Below are 19171 nucleotides of genomic sequence, written 5' to 3'. Positions count from 1 at the left end.
TTAGGTTAAATCCTTTTTATAACATGTAAATTAAATAAAAAATAATATAAAATTTATAATATATAATCTTTATAAAAAAATTTATATGTTGTTCAAAATATTCATAACACTTTTTATAAATACTATAAAATTTTCCTTAACTTTAGAAATCATTTTTTATAAATAAATTAAGATAAAAAAAACTATAACATTTTTCATAAATAAATATATTATTTTTATAATATATAGCATGAACACGTAAATAAATTATATTCAAACTTGACCATAATTTTTTATAAATAAATATACTATAACACTTTTATAACATGCCAATTATTTTTTATACTAATTTTTTAACCATAACTTTAGAAATTTTTTATGATTTAAATAATATAACTTTTTGTTATAACATTATAAAATACACATTATTTTATAACATATATATTTTTTAAAATTATGATATAATAATTTTTTTCATAACAATTCTAAATATTCATCCATATTCATGCTTATAATATAATTTTTATAAGCTATAAAAATAAATTTTTAAAAATTAGACTTGTATGTAATTACATGTGTAATTACTCCAACTTTTACCCTCCCATAAAAGTGTAATGAAAACACTCAATTTAATAGAATTCACCAATTACAATGATTATTCAAATACGCCAGCCTTATTTAATTAAAACCAATTACATCCAAATTCGATTACAATATAATTTTCCAAACAGTACCTAAAAGTAAAATGTTGAACTCCAATGTAAACAAAAAAGGTGTATCCATAAAAAAAACTTATGTTGAACTAAAATACTGAAACACCAAATCTTTAAAGTGTCCTACAATCGTCATTATTATAAAAACCCCTATATTAATAATTGCATTACATCTTGTTTACTCTACTCAAAAAATAAATAAATTAATCTATATATATTAGATTAAAGTGTAAATTGATATTTTCGTTAAAATTTTTTATTCATTTTTATTGTTAAAAACTAATCCATGTACGTCGACGTAAGATAAAAGTGACACATTATGTGTCACTATCTGATTATTTGATCAATTATGTCAATTTTTAATAGTAAAAAAGAATAAAATTTTTAGCAGAAAAAATCAACTTATTCTTTTTTCTAAAGTACAAAAATTAATTTTTTAAGTAAAAACAAAATACAATCTAACTCCTAAAATCCTCCATGCTAGTTTCAAGGTTAAACAGAGTTAGATTTATCAATGAGTGCACACTCAAATTTATTTTAAAATCATATGCAAAACTCAACCAAACAATTGTATTAAATAAATGAAAAAAACAAATCAAACTCCAACTCTTCATTTTTCTTAAAATATCTATGTCCAACTATATTGAATATGGGGTATGAGGATATAATATGGAAAAACTTGAAAGAAAAGATTGAGATATACCCGTGTTAGACAGATATTCATATCTATTACTCACACTTGACTCTTAGTAATATAGAGCAACTATGCCGAGATAAAATCAGATAAACAGTACCAGAAAGCAGCATACCATCGTTCTTAAAGCCACCCATAGTTGATTTAGATCTCCCTCAAACACAAAATGATCACCGACCCTTATGTGATCCGGCTTCACCACTATCAAAAATTTTCTTAGTTGCTCTCGATCATCTTCAGAAACACTTCTTATATTATATCCAGAAACACTAAAACTAGATTCTGTAACTAAAGCTAGTTCTTTCTCGTCACCGGATGCTGATCAGTTTGGTAAGTATATAATTCAGCTCCTCTGTAGTCCGTAGCAGTGAAAAACAAAGAATTTACTTTGCATCTGATACTTTGGCAGTCAAACATCTGCATGAAATTGTTTCAAATCCAGAAATAAGAATTGTAAACCAAAAACAAAAAAGAAATGCAATAGCAGTACACTAAAGTTCAAGCCGGAAAAACAAGAATGGTCTTGGATCAATGACTAAAGAACTGAATGTATTTGACCCATTTCAGTTCTTACATGAGCTAGATCTTCGTTTAACAAACATGGGTTAAGCATTAAAAGGAAATTTTATTTTTCGGGAAATGCCTTTGAGAGTTTCATTGATACAAATCCAATAAAACAATTTTCTACTATGTAGGCAACGCTTTCTAAGCACTTGCAAGCTATAAAACTACTCTGCAAATGCAAAATTTGCCCCTCGATTTAAATCATCTAAAACGGAATTCAAAGATAAGATCCAGATAATTTCTTTAAAAGATCGTAAGGTATTTTACATGCATAAAATGACAATTCCCTAAAACATTGTATAGAAGGAAAAGAATGTGAGAGGAAGAGATAATGCAGGATACATTAGTCTACACAAGAGGAAATCGTTGCTCCTACTTTATTTTTGCTAACATACCATGTCTGGCACCTGTATTTGACAGGTATTCGGCAATGGGTATGGAAGTATGATTCTTCAAATATATGAAGGAAAAAAAAAAAGAGAGAAAAAAATTGAGTACATCCATGTTGGATATAAGCCCGTACCCGACACCCTTAAGTCTGAATAAGAGAATAAGAGACCAGTTCTGTAGCATCCAAAAATAGAAATAACATGACTTAGCACCAATATATTCATATAAGTTCGTGTGATAATTCCACGTATTCCCGTTGAGCATAATACTAAACAAAATAATTGTGCGGACCAACTATCAAACAGAATATATTATGGAAAACAAATAGCAATCCCACAAAATTCGAGACAGAAAGTTGGAAGCCCGGCACCAATAATCCCACAGCAACACTTGTCCCAAAAAAGAAAAGATAGACAAAATAAAAAAAATTGGTTTATTTCATATCACAATTATCTTTTGAAACACTTTGACATATATAGGAAATATTCCTTACTTGATCGGTATCGCGTTATTGGAATCTCTTTGAGTTCCCGTCTAATGCACAGATATTCACCTAGCAAAGCCATCACTGCAACTCCAATACCATTCACAAACCACCATGTTATTGAGGAAGGCCAACCTCCATATATTAGGCATATAAAAAGATGGATAATATAGAGGGTAGCTGCAAAATCCAAGCACTTTTTTGCCCTTTCAATCAAATAAAGCATGTAACCAGCTCTGCAGATCGAAAGAAAAAAAATGCAAGTTAAAATGAGCTAAATTTAGAACCTAGAATTATTCTCTCTAAAATTCATATTACATTTTACTTCAACATTTTATTTGCATGAACAAATAAAATAATACTTGTTTTAAACAACATTCACCGAGACAGTATCAGGTTCAGGCCATTAATTTATAACTAAATAAACCCTCCCTCATACTAGACAACATTCAAGCTTAGCTACTAATATTCGAAAAATGTTAAAATTCAATCTTTTCATGTTTGAAGTTCAAAATTAAAGCTTCTAAATCTTAGCTTTTAGGATCACAAAAATATACATATCATAAAACAAATGACACCAACCAAACATCAAACGTCTACCATTTAATCTATACATTGATCCAACCCCATTGTACAACCTATAATCAAGCATTAATAAGAGAAAAACAATTGTACAACCTATAATCAAGCATGAATAAGAGAAAAACAATCATTTTTCAGTTAAATCTTATCATCTGAAGGTGCTATAAGGACGAGTACAACAGTGAAGAGTACATTGGTGAGGCAAACAGTAGGAAACACAATGATTCTTCAATTAATATGTTTGGCGGCTAGGCCATAATTGAGCAAAATAATACCTAGTTTTAGCACCATTTTCCTTTTATGAAAATAATTGTTTATATTCAAGTAAATCTAATAAACCATACATTTAAAAAGCAACAGACAGAAACCGACTGTTTATTCCATAAGACGAATTTCAAAACTCTGCACTTGCAGATGCAAATAAGATAAGCATACAAATGAAACATAGATAGCTAAGCAAATGATGGGAATCATGATCTCACCCTGCAATAGAGCTGAGCAGAAACGAAGCGATGACACACCAGCCAGTAACAGTGGACGTAGTGATGGTAGCAAAGTCGAAGAAATAGACCAAACTCAGACGAGAAACACGGGTGCCGACGAGGAATGACAAGAAGGCTCCAAGAGTAAGGTAATATAGACATTGAAGGCAAACAATTTGGGCTACAATAAGCCAAGGATCCCATACTACCGCCCCATAGAACATGATTATAATTGAAATACCCCTCTTAAAATTACAAATATCCCCAGATCAGCAAAACCTCCCACAGCAATTCCTCAATATTATACTGAATTTGCCTTAACAACCAAGCTTCAAATCCTAAATAAAAAAACTAGTTCCCACCCAATTCTTAGGAAATTAAAAGGATTAAAGCAAAATCATAGGTTTCCCAGCTGAAAATTTTCGAAGTTACTGAAGACCCAGAGCCTTGTTCACTAGCTATGGCCTATGATCTTTAAAGACGAACAAAGGTTTTTGACGAATGAAAATCAATGCTAAAATCGAGTTTGAGGTTCAATTTTCGGTGCACCCAAAATAGAAAATTGACGAACTCGGATCTGCTAAATCAGTGAATCTTGAGAGAACAAACCCAAATCTGGAATTCTCGTTTTTTGTGAGGGAATCTGACAATAAAAAAGAAAAGGCTTCCATTTTATGCCAATCAAAAATAGAAAAATAAATAAATAAATTATTGAAACTAACCGTCCAGATTGGTACAAGCGAGACGTTGAACAGCAATATATCTCGAAAAATTCTGCAAATTTTTATTTTTTTTAACACCTATTATAAACATTTCCTCGGCTCTTCCATCCTATAGGAACTGATTTCGGAGAAGGATGGAAGCTTTTATATTTTTTTAAAATAAAAAGGGAAAGAAATACGTTGTTGGAGGTCTTTTGTATCTATTTGTTAAATATATAATATTAAGCATAACGCAGTGGATTGGCGCTTTTGGCTTCGGATCGACTCCCACTGTGATCGCTCTGCTTTTTCCTTTTCCTCTCTCTCTCGGCACTCCTGCAGAGTTTAGGGATATAGTCAGTGTTCTGAGAATGAGTAGCGTGTACGGATGTGTCGGTAGATTCCGGGGATCAAATTGGTAAGATTATTGAATTAATTGGATCGATTACAAAATTTTAAAAAATAATAAATTTTTAATTCAATCCTTCAATCAATATTTTAATTGATTGAATCAATTTTCAATCTAATTGATTCAAAATTACTTTTTGAATTGATCTCACAATAAATTTTCAATCCAATTAATTTAACTAAAAGATCCTATCCATTCAAATAATACAAGATCCTTTGCATCCAAACGAATGAAATGCAAAAGTTACAACTAACCTTGTTTTTAATCAGGTGGCAGAGGCTGTTAACGATGAAATTTAGAATCTGATCTCTCTTCAAATTTTATATAATTTTAAGTTAATAACTGATAAAATTATAATTTGATTCTTTTAAATTTAATAAAATTTTGATTTATTCCTAAAAATTATAAATAGAATAGTAAATTTATATTTTAGCTCTTATAAAAGCATGCTGCTTAATCTCAACTCAGAAAAAATAAATAAATTAAGCCTCTAACTATAAATTCTATTGACAAAAATGATAATCTAAATTCCTAATTAGATTATGACATACTAAGTAGGATGAAAAAAAAAATTTATACAAAAATGTATACTTTTAAAAGTTTACATGGAAATCAAATAAAAATTTAGTTAAAACAGTAAAATTGAATATTTAAAACTAGATTACATTAGGTTCAAATCTTACTATTTGTCTACTATGTGCTAGTGAAAACATCAAACACTCTATGAGTGAGAAGATTTCATACACTCGTGGTTATAGGTCTTTATACTCTTTATAAATTTAAAATTTTAGTTCCAATACTTTTACTTAGTCACTCTACTTTTCAGATTTCAATATTCAAATTTGATTATCATTATTAATTTTTTATTAAATTTATTAGCGTGACATTTTGAAATTAAAAAAAAAATCACTTGATAAATATGTAAACAAAAAGAATGATGTTATAATTAACATGAATTTAATAATTATTTTAACAATATTAACAGTTGGATTTAAATTTTAAAATCTAAAAAATAGAGGAACTAAATATCTCAAAATAAAAGTATAGAAAGTACATGTAGTTAAAGACATATTTTAACCGTCCTAAAATATTCGTTTTACAGTTAGACTAGTCCTTTTAGAATTTGTATTTCCGTTGTGCCTTACCAAGTGTTGGTTGTTCTAGAATTCAACTACACAAATATTCACATCTTTAATCTGCAAGTTAGATTTGGTTAGTTAATAAAACCATAAAAAGTTGAAGCAGGCAATATAAACGTTGATGTTATCATTGTTGGGGAAAAATAATGACCGTGTTAGTATTTCATCAGTACAAAAGTAAACAATTGATCTTTATATGCAAAAGTAAATTCCCTTAATTTGCATTCGCTTCCCTCGGTTTCGGATTTATACAGTACTAATAGAAAATGGTATTGTGAATTTTTTTGTCAGAAGATTATTAGAACCCAGGATCGAAGTTGGAAGAAGCCGTCATTCCGTTCCGTGCCAAAACCAATACGAGTACAATACAGACTACCACTACTTAAAGATGAGTTCTTGGCCTCACTGTGAGCTACCCTTTTTCCTTCTGCTTTTCCTTGCACTTACAGTGACTTTTGTTTCGGTTTCATCTTTCTGTTGCGGCTGATCATTTACGGGAGCTTTGGATGAATTTATTCGACTTCTTAACCTTAATATTTCACCCTTAGCAGAAGCCAATTCTTCCTTGAGTTTCTTCACTCGCTTTTCGAGACTCTCCCTTTCCCTGTTCAGTGTCATCACAATGCTATGAGCATCTTCCATGTTTTCTCGAGCTTCTTTCGATGCATTCTTCTGCTCGGTAAGTGTTTTATAGAGAACCATTTTCTCATCCTCGAGACTCGATATTTTAGCATTAGCGATTTCCAGATCTCTGGAAAGTTTCAATATTTTTTGGTTCACTTCATCGAGTGAGTTGGTAGCCTCTTCCAGGTTGGTTTCGAGTGATTTTCTTGCTTCCTTGTCTTTCACAATCTGATTCTCTAAAGCCTGTCTTTCCTGGTTTAATGAAGAAACATGCTTTTTCTCTTCTTTCAAATCACTGGATATGGCTTCTACTCTTTTATAAGCATCTATCAATTCCCTTTGAAGGGTATTCCGGTTTTCGGTCATGGAAGTCAACTCACGAGAAAAAGTTTGCCGCTCTTCCAAGGTTTTCTTCAGAAGCTCTTTTGTAGTTGTGAGTTCACTGGCCAGAACTACACTGTTTTGTTTTGCCTCATCAAGGTTGGCTTGCAGTCTTTCTTTAGTTTCATAAAACTTGGTCGTAACCCTTGAAACATCAGACTCAAGCTCTTTACAATGGATTCTCGATTGCTTCAGTTGTTCAGACAGATAAGAAACTTCACTCCGGGACTTTGAAAGAGTTTCCTCAACAAGTAGGAGTTCTTCTTTCAGGTTCTTTCCACCGTGCAATTCCATCTCCAGTGCTCGCTCCAGGCTTTCCTTTTCCTTGTTCAAATCAGCAGCAATTGTTTTATTTTCACTCACATCGTTCAGAGCAAGCTCGAGTTTTTCCTTTAGCAGCCGGATTTCATTTTCTCTTTCCCCCAAAAGCTCAGCATCAGCCACTGCCTTATTTTCAGACAACAGTTTCAAATCATTGTACTCCTCCTGAAGAGAAACGAACTCCCGCATAGAATTATCTCTTTCAACCACTAAAGAACTCACCCTTGCATTTAATTCATCAACTAAAGAACTTTCGGATTCGAGTTCACTTCGATTTCTCTGCAATTCTTCTTTCAGACTTCTGATCTCCAAATGTGCTTTGCCAAGTTCTTCCTCGGTTTGTTTGTAGGTAGTGATCAAGTTCTTGAACTCGGATTCTTTTCCTGCAAGTAAAGTACTGAGCTTTTGAATACTAACTTCCTTATCATTAAGTTCTGAACCAAGCAAGTTAACTTTTTCTCGTAGGACATCAACGGAATTGAGCTTTTCCTTCAGCTCTTGTTTGAGAGACCTTTTCTCTTCCCCGACTTCCGAAAGGTTATTCTGAAGACTGTCTATTTGAACTTTAAGCTTCTCAATTAACCTCTTCTCATTATTAAGTTCACGTCCTAAGCCGGTAATTGTACTATTAGCTGAATTTAGTTGATCCATTAAAGCCAGCTGTTCTTCTTTTGCCTCTTTGAGTTGCTTGGTTCGTTCTTCCCGTTCTATTAATAGCTTTGACTCAAAGTCTTTCTCCATCATGATAATTGCAACTTCCTTTTCTTGCAATTCGATTTTTATCTGCATTTTTCCAATCAATGCAAGATTAATAGCAAACTAATCCAGGAAAACGAAAAAGTACATTCAGTAAGGGAAGTTGAATAAAGTAAAGCATTTTTCAGAAGAAACAGACTTCTTGTTATTCGTATTCTTCCCATAACTTCAAGTGATGACTTACTGATTCCAGGATTTCATTGTTTGTGTTCTTCTCCTTCTGAACCAAAGCGTTGAGTGCACCAAGCACACTGGCACCAAATACTCCAAGACCATTTAGGAGGGACAGAAAGGGGTTAGATCGTGAATCTCCCCATGATTCCTGTCCATACAAGGTAACCCCGTTTAGAAGTTTTGAAACTTGAAAGTCGCAAAATCACGAGGTAAACATAACAAAAGCAAATAAACTGGGTGGGAACATAAAGTACGAGAGACTCAGACCTCCAGCTTTCGGCTTTCCTCTGGTTTATTCAGCTCAAATACAGCAATTTGGCTTTCCTCAGGTTTGTTTACGTCACTTTCTTCTGAAATAGACAAATACAAAGAACATAAAATGAAGAAGCATAAACTAATATTAGATCAACCCTATTAAAAGGCTATGTTTCTCCGGCTTTCTTTTCTTGAACTACCGGTGTCTAATACATTTCCAAAAATAACTATGGGGATAAGATCCTCAACTACATAGAGAATCATAGAAAATACAGAGCATACCGATGTCAGACACATATAAATATATGACACGCCTGGTCCTTCATTTTTTAGGGGAATGGGACGGGAATAATTAAATATTTTACTCAACTGTATCATGGCAATAAATGTTAAATCTTATCAGAGTAAGGGTGAATGAAAGAAATTAAGCAAAGGGAAACCACACCAGTGCTTTTACCAGTAGCAACTTCCGTCGGCAGCTCTCTAGTTCCTTCTTCTAGACTTTTACTCTTTCTCGGCCTCTCTCTCCCTGCAAGTTTACAAGTCTTAGCAGTCTCAGTGTTTTATCACCGAAGCTTGATCTATCTACCATCTATCTTCCTAGACAACAGTAAAAGAGGAAGTTGATCTTGCATGCCCATCATTTTTATATTTAGAACCTTCCAGAGGTCTACCAAAGATAGATTTCAGAAATGAAAATACACATTGCATATACTGGTTCTCTTTCTACCAAAATCAATACCATATAAAGTGAAAACAGATGTCAAACACAGCATTACACTGTCAACAACAAAAGTATTATAGAAAGGAAGAAGGATGTCATTAGAACTCAGAAGAGCACAATCAAACAGTATTATCGTCGCAGCCAAAGTGTGTACATATATATTATAGGCAGATTGGATACAAGGTTTCCCTATGAGGTCCTTATGAGCTTTAAGTCCAGTCCTAATAAAATCTCTTCACCCTCCTCTCCTGGTTCAAAACTGAAATCATTTTTAGCAGTAGAAGCCTACCTAACTCTATGGCAAAGCATAGGTTGGCTTAAAACCAAGACAGTAAGAAGGAACTTTATAGAAACTACTGCTGAGAAGGCTATTCGTTGTGAAGCTGACTACTGTCTTTTCTCTTTCCAAAAGGATTCAGATTCATTTAGTAACAGTCACAAAGTTAATCAGAATGGGAAAGGCTAGTTTTTTAGTCCATGTTTGAACCTAGTTTTATAATACAGTTATGGAACAATCATAAGCAAAATCTTATAGGATTTCTCCAAGAAAACAATCTTATTTACAAAAAGAAGTTCTGAAAGGATTATAAGTGAACAAAATTATAATAGAGCATCATTCCAAGAAGCAAAAAACATTAAATGTCCATACTCTCAATGCAAACAATAGCTGTTGAAGAAATGCGAGCGGAACAAACGGCATAAGCTCGATAATCAAGCAACTAGTATATCAAGTGAAAGACAATAAGAATAGGATAGGGCAAAACGACCTTTGATTTATCTTATTTCGGTGCATGCATAACAAAAACAATCTCATCTTATTTTAAAAAATTTATTCATTAGATTATCCAATCCTCTCCATCTCCATAAGATTATGTAATTCCATCCGCATAGGATAACTAAGCCAACCAATTTCCATTCACTGTGTTAAAAGCCTAAATAGATGAAATATGCACAAAGCAAGCACTAAATAGATGAAGGTTGGCAATCACTTGAGTAAAACCAGTCATTAAAAAGCCTATATATCCACAATCTACTGTGATATGAATTAAGTTCACTGCAAAAACATAAAATATTAATTTCAAATTAATAATATGTCACCATGATTTGATAAATTCCAAGATGCTGCATTCGGGAACATGAACTGAAGATTTGGATTTCGATTTGGATTTTTTCTACAATCTAAATTGTGAGAACGAAATGCACGCATTATGTTTAAATATTAATTGAGATTCACAAATATCCATAGTATTTTCAAATTCACTATCAAATAAGCATGCAACAAATCCACGGATTTCGGGAAATATAATCATAAAAGTAGAATTTATATATGTTTTATCACACAATTTACATTTTTTTTAAAATACAAATCGATCTTTTGAAATCAAGATTCGAGAAATAACGGGCCAAAAGCAAGATCACTCCAATAACTTGCTGCTCAAGATTCTAGCTTCTGATGGGTAAAGAAACAAGAACCAAGAAACAAAGGAAACCCATTTAATAAAATGCAATAACTTAATTAAAGCAAATGGTTAATACCATTCTAGTTAACTAGAACAAGAGAACCAATATGAAAACTGAGCTTAAACCAGAAATTAAACATATATATGATTAACCAATCTACAATCTGTAAAAGCAATCAAATGATAAATTTGAAAAAGGGCAATTCAACAACTAAAACATTGCCTAGTAGCATCATTAACCCCCAAAGGCACTGAAATGAAATTGGAGACAACCCATTTCATAAAATCCAATAGTTCGATTAAAAATATATATCAAACATACTGAATAATAAAAGAAATGGGGCTCGCTTACTTAAGGTGGAGCCTTCAAGAGCTTGGGATCTAAGTTGCAATAAAGGAAGGATTGAAATACCCACAAGAAGAACAGCCCTCCTCTTGCCGGAAACGTCATCGTTTGGGTCTTCATGGGTCAAGCAAGCCATTGGAGGCCTGAAATTTCTCGTCTTCCACCTCTTCCTCTTGGTTTCTCCATTTCTGATATTAAAGGAAACGGATAAAGAAGATGGGAACCGTACTTGAGAATTGGAAACGGGAGCTTGCAAATAACAAGAACTCCCTATCATGAAACCCATTTCCTTTTTTTCTTTTTTTTTTTGGGGGAATGGTTTTTTTTTTTTTTTGTTCTTTAGCACGCCATGAAAGAAAAGAAGCTTTGTTCTTCTTTAGTTCGATATTTCTTTACTGCCTTCCCATGTTGCAGGATTTTCGCCTTTGTTCAGTGGAAGTTTGTTGAAAAGACGTAAACGCCACTTTTAATAGTGATAATTACCGGTAAAACGCTATTTTAATTTAAAATAAATTAAATCGGACAAGTATACATTTTAGTACCTGAAGGTTTTTTTTTGTCCAATTAGGTACCTAAGGTTGTTGCATTTTGTTAAATGGGTTTCCTTGATAAAATTGGATTCAATGCTCAAATTGGTACCTAACCTTTTTTTTTGGTCTAATTAGGTGCCTAAGCTTGGTTTCAATGTTCAATTTAGTGTTTAAACTTTTTTTGGTCCAATTAGTTACCTTAACTTGACTTTTTTTTATTCAAAATAGTACTTGAATTTGGTTTCATAGTTCAAGTTGGTTCAAATAAGTAATTTATTGTAAGTAATAATTGGGACCAAAAAAACCAAGTTCAGGTGACAATTTGAACCAAAAAGCCAAGTTTAAGTATCTAATTGGACCAAAATAAATTTTAGGTATCAAATTGAATATTAAAGTCAAGTTCAAATAACTAATTGAACAATAAAGCTTTAGGTGACGATTTAAACCTTAAGCCGAGTTCAAGTACCAATATATAAATTTACCCAAATAAATAAGTGTAAATCTCTAAAAAACTACTAAAATAATTAAAATTAAATGGGAAAAAATCCACTTACACCTCTATAAAACTAACATGATTTTAGGTCATTTTATAAATTTTTTCCTATGATTATATTTTAATAATCCAATTGCTGAATTCATCCATATAATTATATTTTTCATGCATGTAAATCTGACATGTCATATGTAAAAGTGTGTTATACCTCAACCGTTTTGACAGAATAATGAACTTACGAACAGTCCAAAAGCGCCACTTGGGTTACTCTTAAAAATTATACCTTGAGAACCCTTTGTATCAACAATCAAGAGAATCTCAATCATTAATTGTCACATTATACTCCAACTATCATGACTCACTCAAAATGATTAAAAGCACTTTAATAATCATAGACCACTTGGCCACTTGCCTCCGACCCGTTATAAAACATTGACGTGACATCTCAGGACTGACATTAGGAGTATATAAAGCCTAAAGGCTTAAGGCTAGCACCAAGACCCTTCACCCTCCTCTCCTACTTTCCTACTTTCTTCAACTCGTACTCTGCCACTCTTTCATCTAATACCATCTCAAACCAGCTTATCTAGCAACTCTCCGTCTAGTACTAAAATAAGCTGAATCGCTCATTCTCACTATCCATTGTTACTTGCATTTGTAAGAAACTTGACTAGTTCGTGATAATAGTTCATGCTTGTTATGGAAAAAAAATCATATTTAGTGCTTTATAAAATCATATTAAGACTTAAGAAATAAACATAGAATTTTTATTTTATGAAAGAAAAAAAAATGTTTAGTTTTATTTACAAAATAAAATAATAATTTTAATAGTTATATTCATTAATTTTTTATTTTAATTATTAAAATAAAACTTTGAAAATATTTTTTATTACATTTTTTGTTTAAATTATTCAAAATTGTAGTTTAGGTAATAAAATTTAATTAAAAATTAAAATTTAGTGGAAAAATCCAGTCAAACACAAATTAAATGGGAAAATTTAATATTAAGCTATAGTGGTAAATTTATCTTATATCTAAAAATACAATAGTAAATATCGATTAAAATAAAATGTAACAATAAATTAATTTTTTTTTGAAAAAAAGTATAGTGGCAAATTTACCCATTAATCTTTTTCACTCAAATGAGTGAAAGTATTCAGTCTAGTGTCTCAAATGGGTTGCAATTTAATTGTAAAAAAAAATAATAATAATTTATGAGTTTTTCACATGTTTGGTTGATGAAAAAAATAAATGTGAATTTTAAAAATTTTAAAAATTAAATGTAAAAATATTTTAAAGATTTTTTATAATTTTATAATTAGAATTAAAATGACAAATATTATAAATATTATTTTTTATTAAATTTAGGATTAAATTGATAGAATATGTAAACATTGGAGGAATAAATTTATTAGTAAGTCAATAAAACAAAACCCATGTTAAACTTCCTTTAGACAACTAACAAAAATGCGATTAAAATATTTAATTTTAAAAAATTGAGTGATTAAAATAAAAATATTAATAGTTGAGTAATTAAAGTAGAACCAACAGTACTTTACCAAAATTTTAATTATATATATTTTTAAATGATAAATCTTCTCATATTCTTAAAAAAAAAAGTTGAATTCTTTTTAAAAAATTGTAGTTATTTTTTTAATGGAAAATTGAAGTTATTTAAGGTGTCCAAAAATCAATATCATTCTCACTCTCATTTTACTGAAAATTTAAGAATTAAGTTTACATTACACAAAATAGTATATGTGACAATATGTCAACTTTTTCATGTTATTGAGTGAATGTTTGACATCCGCAAATCTGGTATTTGACACGTCACACTGGTGAAGTCACAATGATGTCTGTCATTTCAAAATTTATTAAAAAAAAATTAAAACTTCAAAAACTTATAAAAATAAATTATTTTTGATAGAAACAAAACATCATAAAAATAAAATTTTTAAATAATTTTCATAATCTTATAAAAATTATGAACTCAAATATTTTAGTAATTTTTTTTATAATTTTATAATAAAGTAAATCAAAATATGAAAAATTTATATTAAAAATAAAATTTCTATCAAAATAAAAATTTGAATTTTTTAAAAATAAAAAAATATGAAATTATATTTTTTACATAAAATATTTTTTGTAAGTTTATAATTTTTACCGGATACCATTTTGTCTGATGAAAACCAAATATAAGTAGCACAAAGAGTTGTGGAGGGCATGAAATGAACCCACATTTAGTAGTTGCTGTACCAATTAGCCACCCACTGGAATTCAATGAATGGTCCATTGGACCACTGCCTTTTTGGTCTTTGTTTTGAAGGTGATGCTTAATTGTTCGGCGCTAAATCATGACCCACAAAAGCCATATTCTATTCAATGATTTTCATGTCAAAGTATTTTCCAAATGAGAAAAAAAAAACAATGAAAAACTTCAAAGAAGCATTCAATAGGTATGTTACTCAAGACTCAAACATAAGATACAAATATGTGTTTTCATGTGTTCTGAGAATCCTTAGAGATCTTAACAACATATCATATGTGCAGAACACGAGCCTCGCTAACATGCATAAACTAGAATCTATGGCAGACAAATAAGGTTGATCTCCATTTTGTTGTCCGAAAGCGAATGCATATTAAATCGAGTGAACACCGATGCATACATTTGAGTTTTGACAATGAGTTCTTCAAGTTTGAGAGGATTATACAACAACTCTCACAGGAGAGCAACGATACTAACAGGTAAATTAGAAAAAAGGAAAACCGATGAGACGGGGCTTCCGGCCGCTACTAACTCATCTAAACAAAATTATAATGCAACACCGGTCTATATATTTATATCTATCACTGGATTTATAAATAAAATTCTATGTTGTGCTATCCGCGACTTGCGATTTATGCCTCGATCATCAAAGGCTGCAAATAAATTCACATAAACAGCACTTTACGAATAGATGATCGAGGTGTTAAAGCTTTGAGGAAAGTTTATCGATCTTACCATGGAAGCCTTGCGGAAACGCAGTCGGTCATTATAGCCCATTACATGTTAACAGGCATACCTATTACGAAGAGATCCTCGTTGTCACTATGCTCAGGAGAATCATCGGAGGTCTTATTACAGGTTTTCTCCATTTCTTCCTCTGCAAAAATCTCCTCGGAGCGGCAATCAGTACTGCAAAACGCCTTTTCCCCCCTGCAAGTATCGGAAGGAAAGAAACAAAAAGCCTCAGCAGTTATTATGAGGTACAAATCAAGTAAAAGTCCACGAGGAGAGGTCTGAATCGTATAAACCTGTACATATAAATGTCGTCATCTTTCTCGAACTTTTTCTTGCAAGAGTAACAGAAGCTCAAGAACTCATCAGAAGGGTAAGCGGTTAACGTCTCCGTGTTCTTAGCGAATCGAGGCAATTGTTCAGCTGTTTTATCAAAATTGGTCAACTCATCGATGTGACATTCCAAAATACAGTCACCAAAAATGCGAGTTGTTTTCGGGTTTGGACCATGAGAAATGATACAAGTATAATCTTCCGAAAGCTCTATCTCGTGCGCGGAGAGAGATCCCGAGGTATGGCCAAGAGGTGTAGGAAGTGAACTTGGCTTACTTACCAGTTGAGGTGAACTATTAATGCCGATGGTTCTATTCTCCGAACAAAAATTTTTGGGACTTGAATCAGAGCTTTGGGTAGAAGCTATAAAGGAAGCGGAAAGCCAGGAATCTGGTTTGGTTTCTAATGGCACTTCCTCATTTCCAAAGACAAGACTAGAATCTCCGGACTTGGTCTCGGGTTTTCTGGCTTGGAAAAGTTGTGAAATTATGTAATTCCTAGGCAAAGAATTGGATTTCATAGAATTTCCGAGGAATTCGTGTGAATACCTCGAGGAACAAGGAAGTTCAGTCTTCATCCGTGGCCTAAATATTATATTCTTTCTCTTTGGGAACCCGAGTTTTTCACCATTGGGTTTATTTTCATCAGCAAGCAAATTCACAATGCCTAAATCTATCTTATTACAATCCCATTTCTTCCGGTAACCATTTTGGGATGGCGATTGAGGAGACTTAACACTAAAAGGGTTGCTAAGATTCGCAAAAACTCTCAAATCAAGAGGAGATGTAGGACTTCGTACTGCATCAGAATCTGAAGAACCCTTAGCGCTAAACCCAACCAGGAAACCAGGAATATTGAAAAGTGAGCTGCTAATATGCCGTAAGCCCAATGCATCGGAGCGAAAAATGGACTCCGAATCAGGATCAGCCATCAGATTATCATCCATTAAATTTGCTTATGAAGCATGTAGATTACACCGCATTATCTATAAATCTCGATCTTCTAGCAAGAAAACCAGCAAGCCCTTACTGCATCAGAATAAAGAATTCATCAATTTAAAACCAATAAAGAAGCAAGTATAATGGAAAAACCATATGGAAAACACAAAAATCATTGATTAAGCTACCAGGAACAACAAAATTTGATCATAATAAGAATAGCTCAAATAGAGTAATATCTAGATATAGGCATAAAAAAGAAAGCCCATAGATCATTATATCATAGTCAACCATAAAAAAGTCCTAAAAGAAAGAGCATATTGGAAGCTTCAATGCAGTAACAGGGTTAATACCAAAACCATTGCATGGCAAAACCGTATGGAAAACAAAAAGATCATCAATTAAGCTTCCCCAAACAACAATATTTTATAGTAATAAGCAAGGCTCTAATAGAGTTATATCCAGCAATCTGCAAAGAAAAACGAATCCAAAGATCATTATATAATATAACCAAAAAAAAAAAGTCCCGAAAGAAAGAGCATATCAGCAGCTTAGATGCAATAACAGAGTTAATACCATTGCATGGCAAAACCGTACCAAAAAACAGAAATATCATCTATTAAGCTACCCCGAACAACTGTATTTGATCGTGGTAAGCATGGCTCAAATAGAGTTATATCCAGATATATGCAAAGAAAAAATGAAACCAAAGATCATTATATCATATAACCATAAAAAAGAATTCCCAAAAGAAAGAGCATATCGGAAACTTCGATACAATAATAGCCACAGGGCTAATACCAAAACCATTGTATGGAAAAATCATACCGAAAACAGAAATATCACCCATTAAGCTATCCTGAACAACAGTATTCGATAGTAATAAGCATGGCTCAAATAGAGTTATATATCCAGATATAGGCAAAGAAAAACTGATCATGTAACCGTAAAAAAATGTCCCAAAAGAAAGAGCATATCGGGAACTTCAATGCAATAACAGGGCTAATACCAAAACCATTGTACAGGGAAACCCGAACAACAACACTCGATTGTGATAAGCATAGCTCAAATACAGTTATATCCAGATATACATATCATCATATCATATTCAACCACGACTGAAGTCCAGAAAGAAACAACAATTTGGAAGCTTCGATGCAATAATAAGGCTAATAATAACATAACAATTCCGCTCTAAACACGAAGTATCACTGAATCATACTGTAATATATATATGTTCAAGATCCTTGAATCATATGAACATTGCAACTAGAGAAGCAAAAAATTACATGGAAAATCTCAATAAAGCTATATAAAAACTATTCATTAAATTACATTTTTAGAGCATCAATGGAGAAATTATTGAAGGAATCAAATCCTCCATGCCTGGCTTTTAAAATAACAAAAAGCAAAAATCCAGATCAACAACAACAATACCAATCCTTTTAAATAGATTATATGCAACAATGAATCATATAAACAATCAAGCAAAAGAAATTAACCAGGCCAATCATTAATTTAAATTCAGAACTGACAAAAACCCAGACTATGGATATTAATAATAAAAAATCTCAAAAGTTCCTAAAAATCAGACTCATTTGAGGAGATTTCAGGCTTAAAAATAAATAAATACAGAAGATGAAGAAGAAACTCAGGAAAAAAAATGATCGAAAAATCAGATGCAAAAATCTACTTCAAATGGATCAAATGGGTGCTCAAAAAAATTACTAAAGAATCATTATTTAACAAAAAATAGACCCCTTGCATGTATCAAAACTAAAAAAAATTAAGGGGGAAAAAACTAAAAAACAAACAAACCTCAAACATTTTCTATAACCCAGATGCTCAAAGATGCAGATTGATCAAAAAATTAAAAAAAAAGGTTAAAATAATAAGAAAATAGAAAAAATAAATTAAACCCACCTGATTTTCTTTTGTCAAAACTTGAAATCTGAAAGAGGAAAGAAAAAAAGAGAGGAAAAAACCAAAATGCAGATGAGATAGAGAGATTATTTTGGCTTAGCAAAAACATAAACTCTTTCTATATAAATTCCTTTTTCTGCCATTTTTTTCTTCAATTTGTTAATTTATTAAAACTTTAAATTTTTTTCTTCTTCTGCAATGCATCAAAATCAGAGAAAACAGTAAACCACTGAGGCTTCTGAAATACTCCTCTTCCCTTCACTATTCTCTCTCCATGATTAAGAAAAAATACGTATTTTTATACTGTTTTTTCTAAAAAAAAGTGTATAAAATCTTGGTTTTTGGAGTTGAAGACAAAAAGGAAAAAAAAAGAGTTTCTTTTTTGTGTGAAGTAGTCACACTTGTTGTACAGTGCAAAATATTGTCCACTTGATCATCAATTTTTATTTCCAATTATTATTATTATTATTTTTTGGATTTTTAAGAATATTATAATGAAAATATCATATTCTAGATTTAATATAGATATAATTTATGTGTAAATTATTTTATATACATTTTTAGAAATTTTTTATATTTATTTTAATTTATTGTTAAATTAATTACTTTATTTGATGCTTATATTATTGATTTTAATTCCAAAATATTTAATTAAATTTTATTTTGGTAAAACATCTAACTTATTCTAAATATTTTTTAGAGAAATTAAATTATGACGAGTGGACTGCAAATTTTATATAATAAATTAAAAAAATTATATAATAATTAAATATGATTT

The 19171-nt window shown here is 31.3% G+C and overlaps 3 protein-coding genes across 9 annotated transcripts; all 3 read right to left on the bottom strand.

Annotated features, from left to right (window-relative positions):
* Window positions 1-1240: 1240 nt before the first annotated feature.
* On the bottom strand, window positions 1241-4989 carry LOC107889134 (protein SYS1 homolog). Its single transcript, XM_016813451.2, has 4 exons — window positions 4611-4989; window positions 3889-4531; window positions 2834-3060; window positions 1241-1803 (listed from the first exon to the last, which is right to left on the bottom strand). The coding sequence occupies exons 2-4, from the start codon at window positions 4110-4112 to the stop codon at window positions 1796-1798; spliced, it is 459 nt and encodes a 152-aa protein (XP_016668940.1). The 5' UTR covers window positions 4113-4531; window positions 4611-4989; the 3' UTR covers window positions 1241-1795.
* A 1245-nt stretch (window positions 4990-6234) lies between these two features.
* LOC107889132 (MAR-binding filament-like protein 1-1) lies at window positions 6235-11621 on the bottom strand. Of its 2 annotated transcripts, none has more exons than XM_016813449.2 (5): window positions 11185-11621; window positions 9094-9177; window positions 8661-8743; window positions 8404-8541; window positions 6235-8246 (listed from the first exon to the last, which is right to left on the bottom strand). In XM_016813449.2, the coding sequence occupies exons 1-5, from the start codon at window positions 11462-11464 to the stop codon at window positions 6540-6542; spliced, it is 2292 nt and encodes a 763-aa protein (XP_016668938.2). In that variant the 5' UTR covers window positions 11465-11621; the 3' UTR covers window positions 6235-6539. The 2 variants fall into 2 exon arrangements, with proteins under 2 accessions (XP_016668938.2, XP_040932293.1); XM_041076359.1 differs by having other exon boundaries at window positions 9106-9177.
* A 3198-nt stretch (window positions 11622-14819) lies between these two features.
* On the bottom strand, window positions 14820-18792 carry LOC107889131 (FCS-Like Zinc finger 10). 6 transcript variants are annotated; one of them, XM_041076358.1, is made up of 5 exons: window positions 18394-18765; window positions 16824-16939; window positions 15502-16560; window positions 15203-15397; window positions 14820-15120 (listed from the first exon to the last, which is right to left on the bottom strand). In XM_041076358.1, exons 3-4 carry the CDS (start codon window positions 16476-16478, stop codon window positions 15244-15246), a joined length of 1131 nt encoding a protein of 376 aa, XP_040932292.1. In that variant the 5' UTR covers window positions 16479-16560; window positions 16824-16939; window positions 18394-18765; the 3' UTR covers window positions 14820-15120; window positions 15203-15243. The 6 variants fall into 6 exon arrangements, with proteins under 6 accessions (XP_040932292.1, XP_016668935.1, XP_016668937.1 ...); XM_016813446.2 differs by lacking the exon at window positions 16824-16939 and having other exon boundaries at window positions 15496-16560; window positions 18394-18792; XM_016813448.2 differs by lacking the exon at window positions 16824-16939 and having other exon boundaries at window positions 14820-15146; window positions 15496-16560; window positions 18394-18770.
* Between the last annotated feature and the right edge of the window lie 379 nt (window positions 18793-19171).

This window comes from Gossypium hirsutum, chromosome A09, assembly GCF_007990345.1.
Source record: "Gossypium hirsutum isolate 1008001.06 chromosome A09, Gossypium_hirsutum_v2.1, whole genome shotgun sequence".
Classification (NCBI taxonomy): domain Eukaryota; kingdom Viridiplantae; phylum Streptophyta; class Magnoliopsida; order Malvales; family Malvaceae; genus Gossypium; species Gossypium hirsutum.
This window is presented reverse-complemented; position numbering and strand designations above follow the sequence as displayed.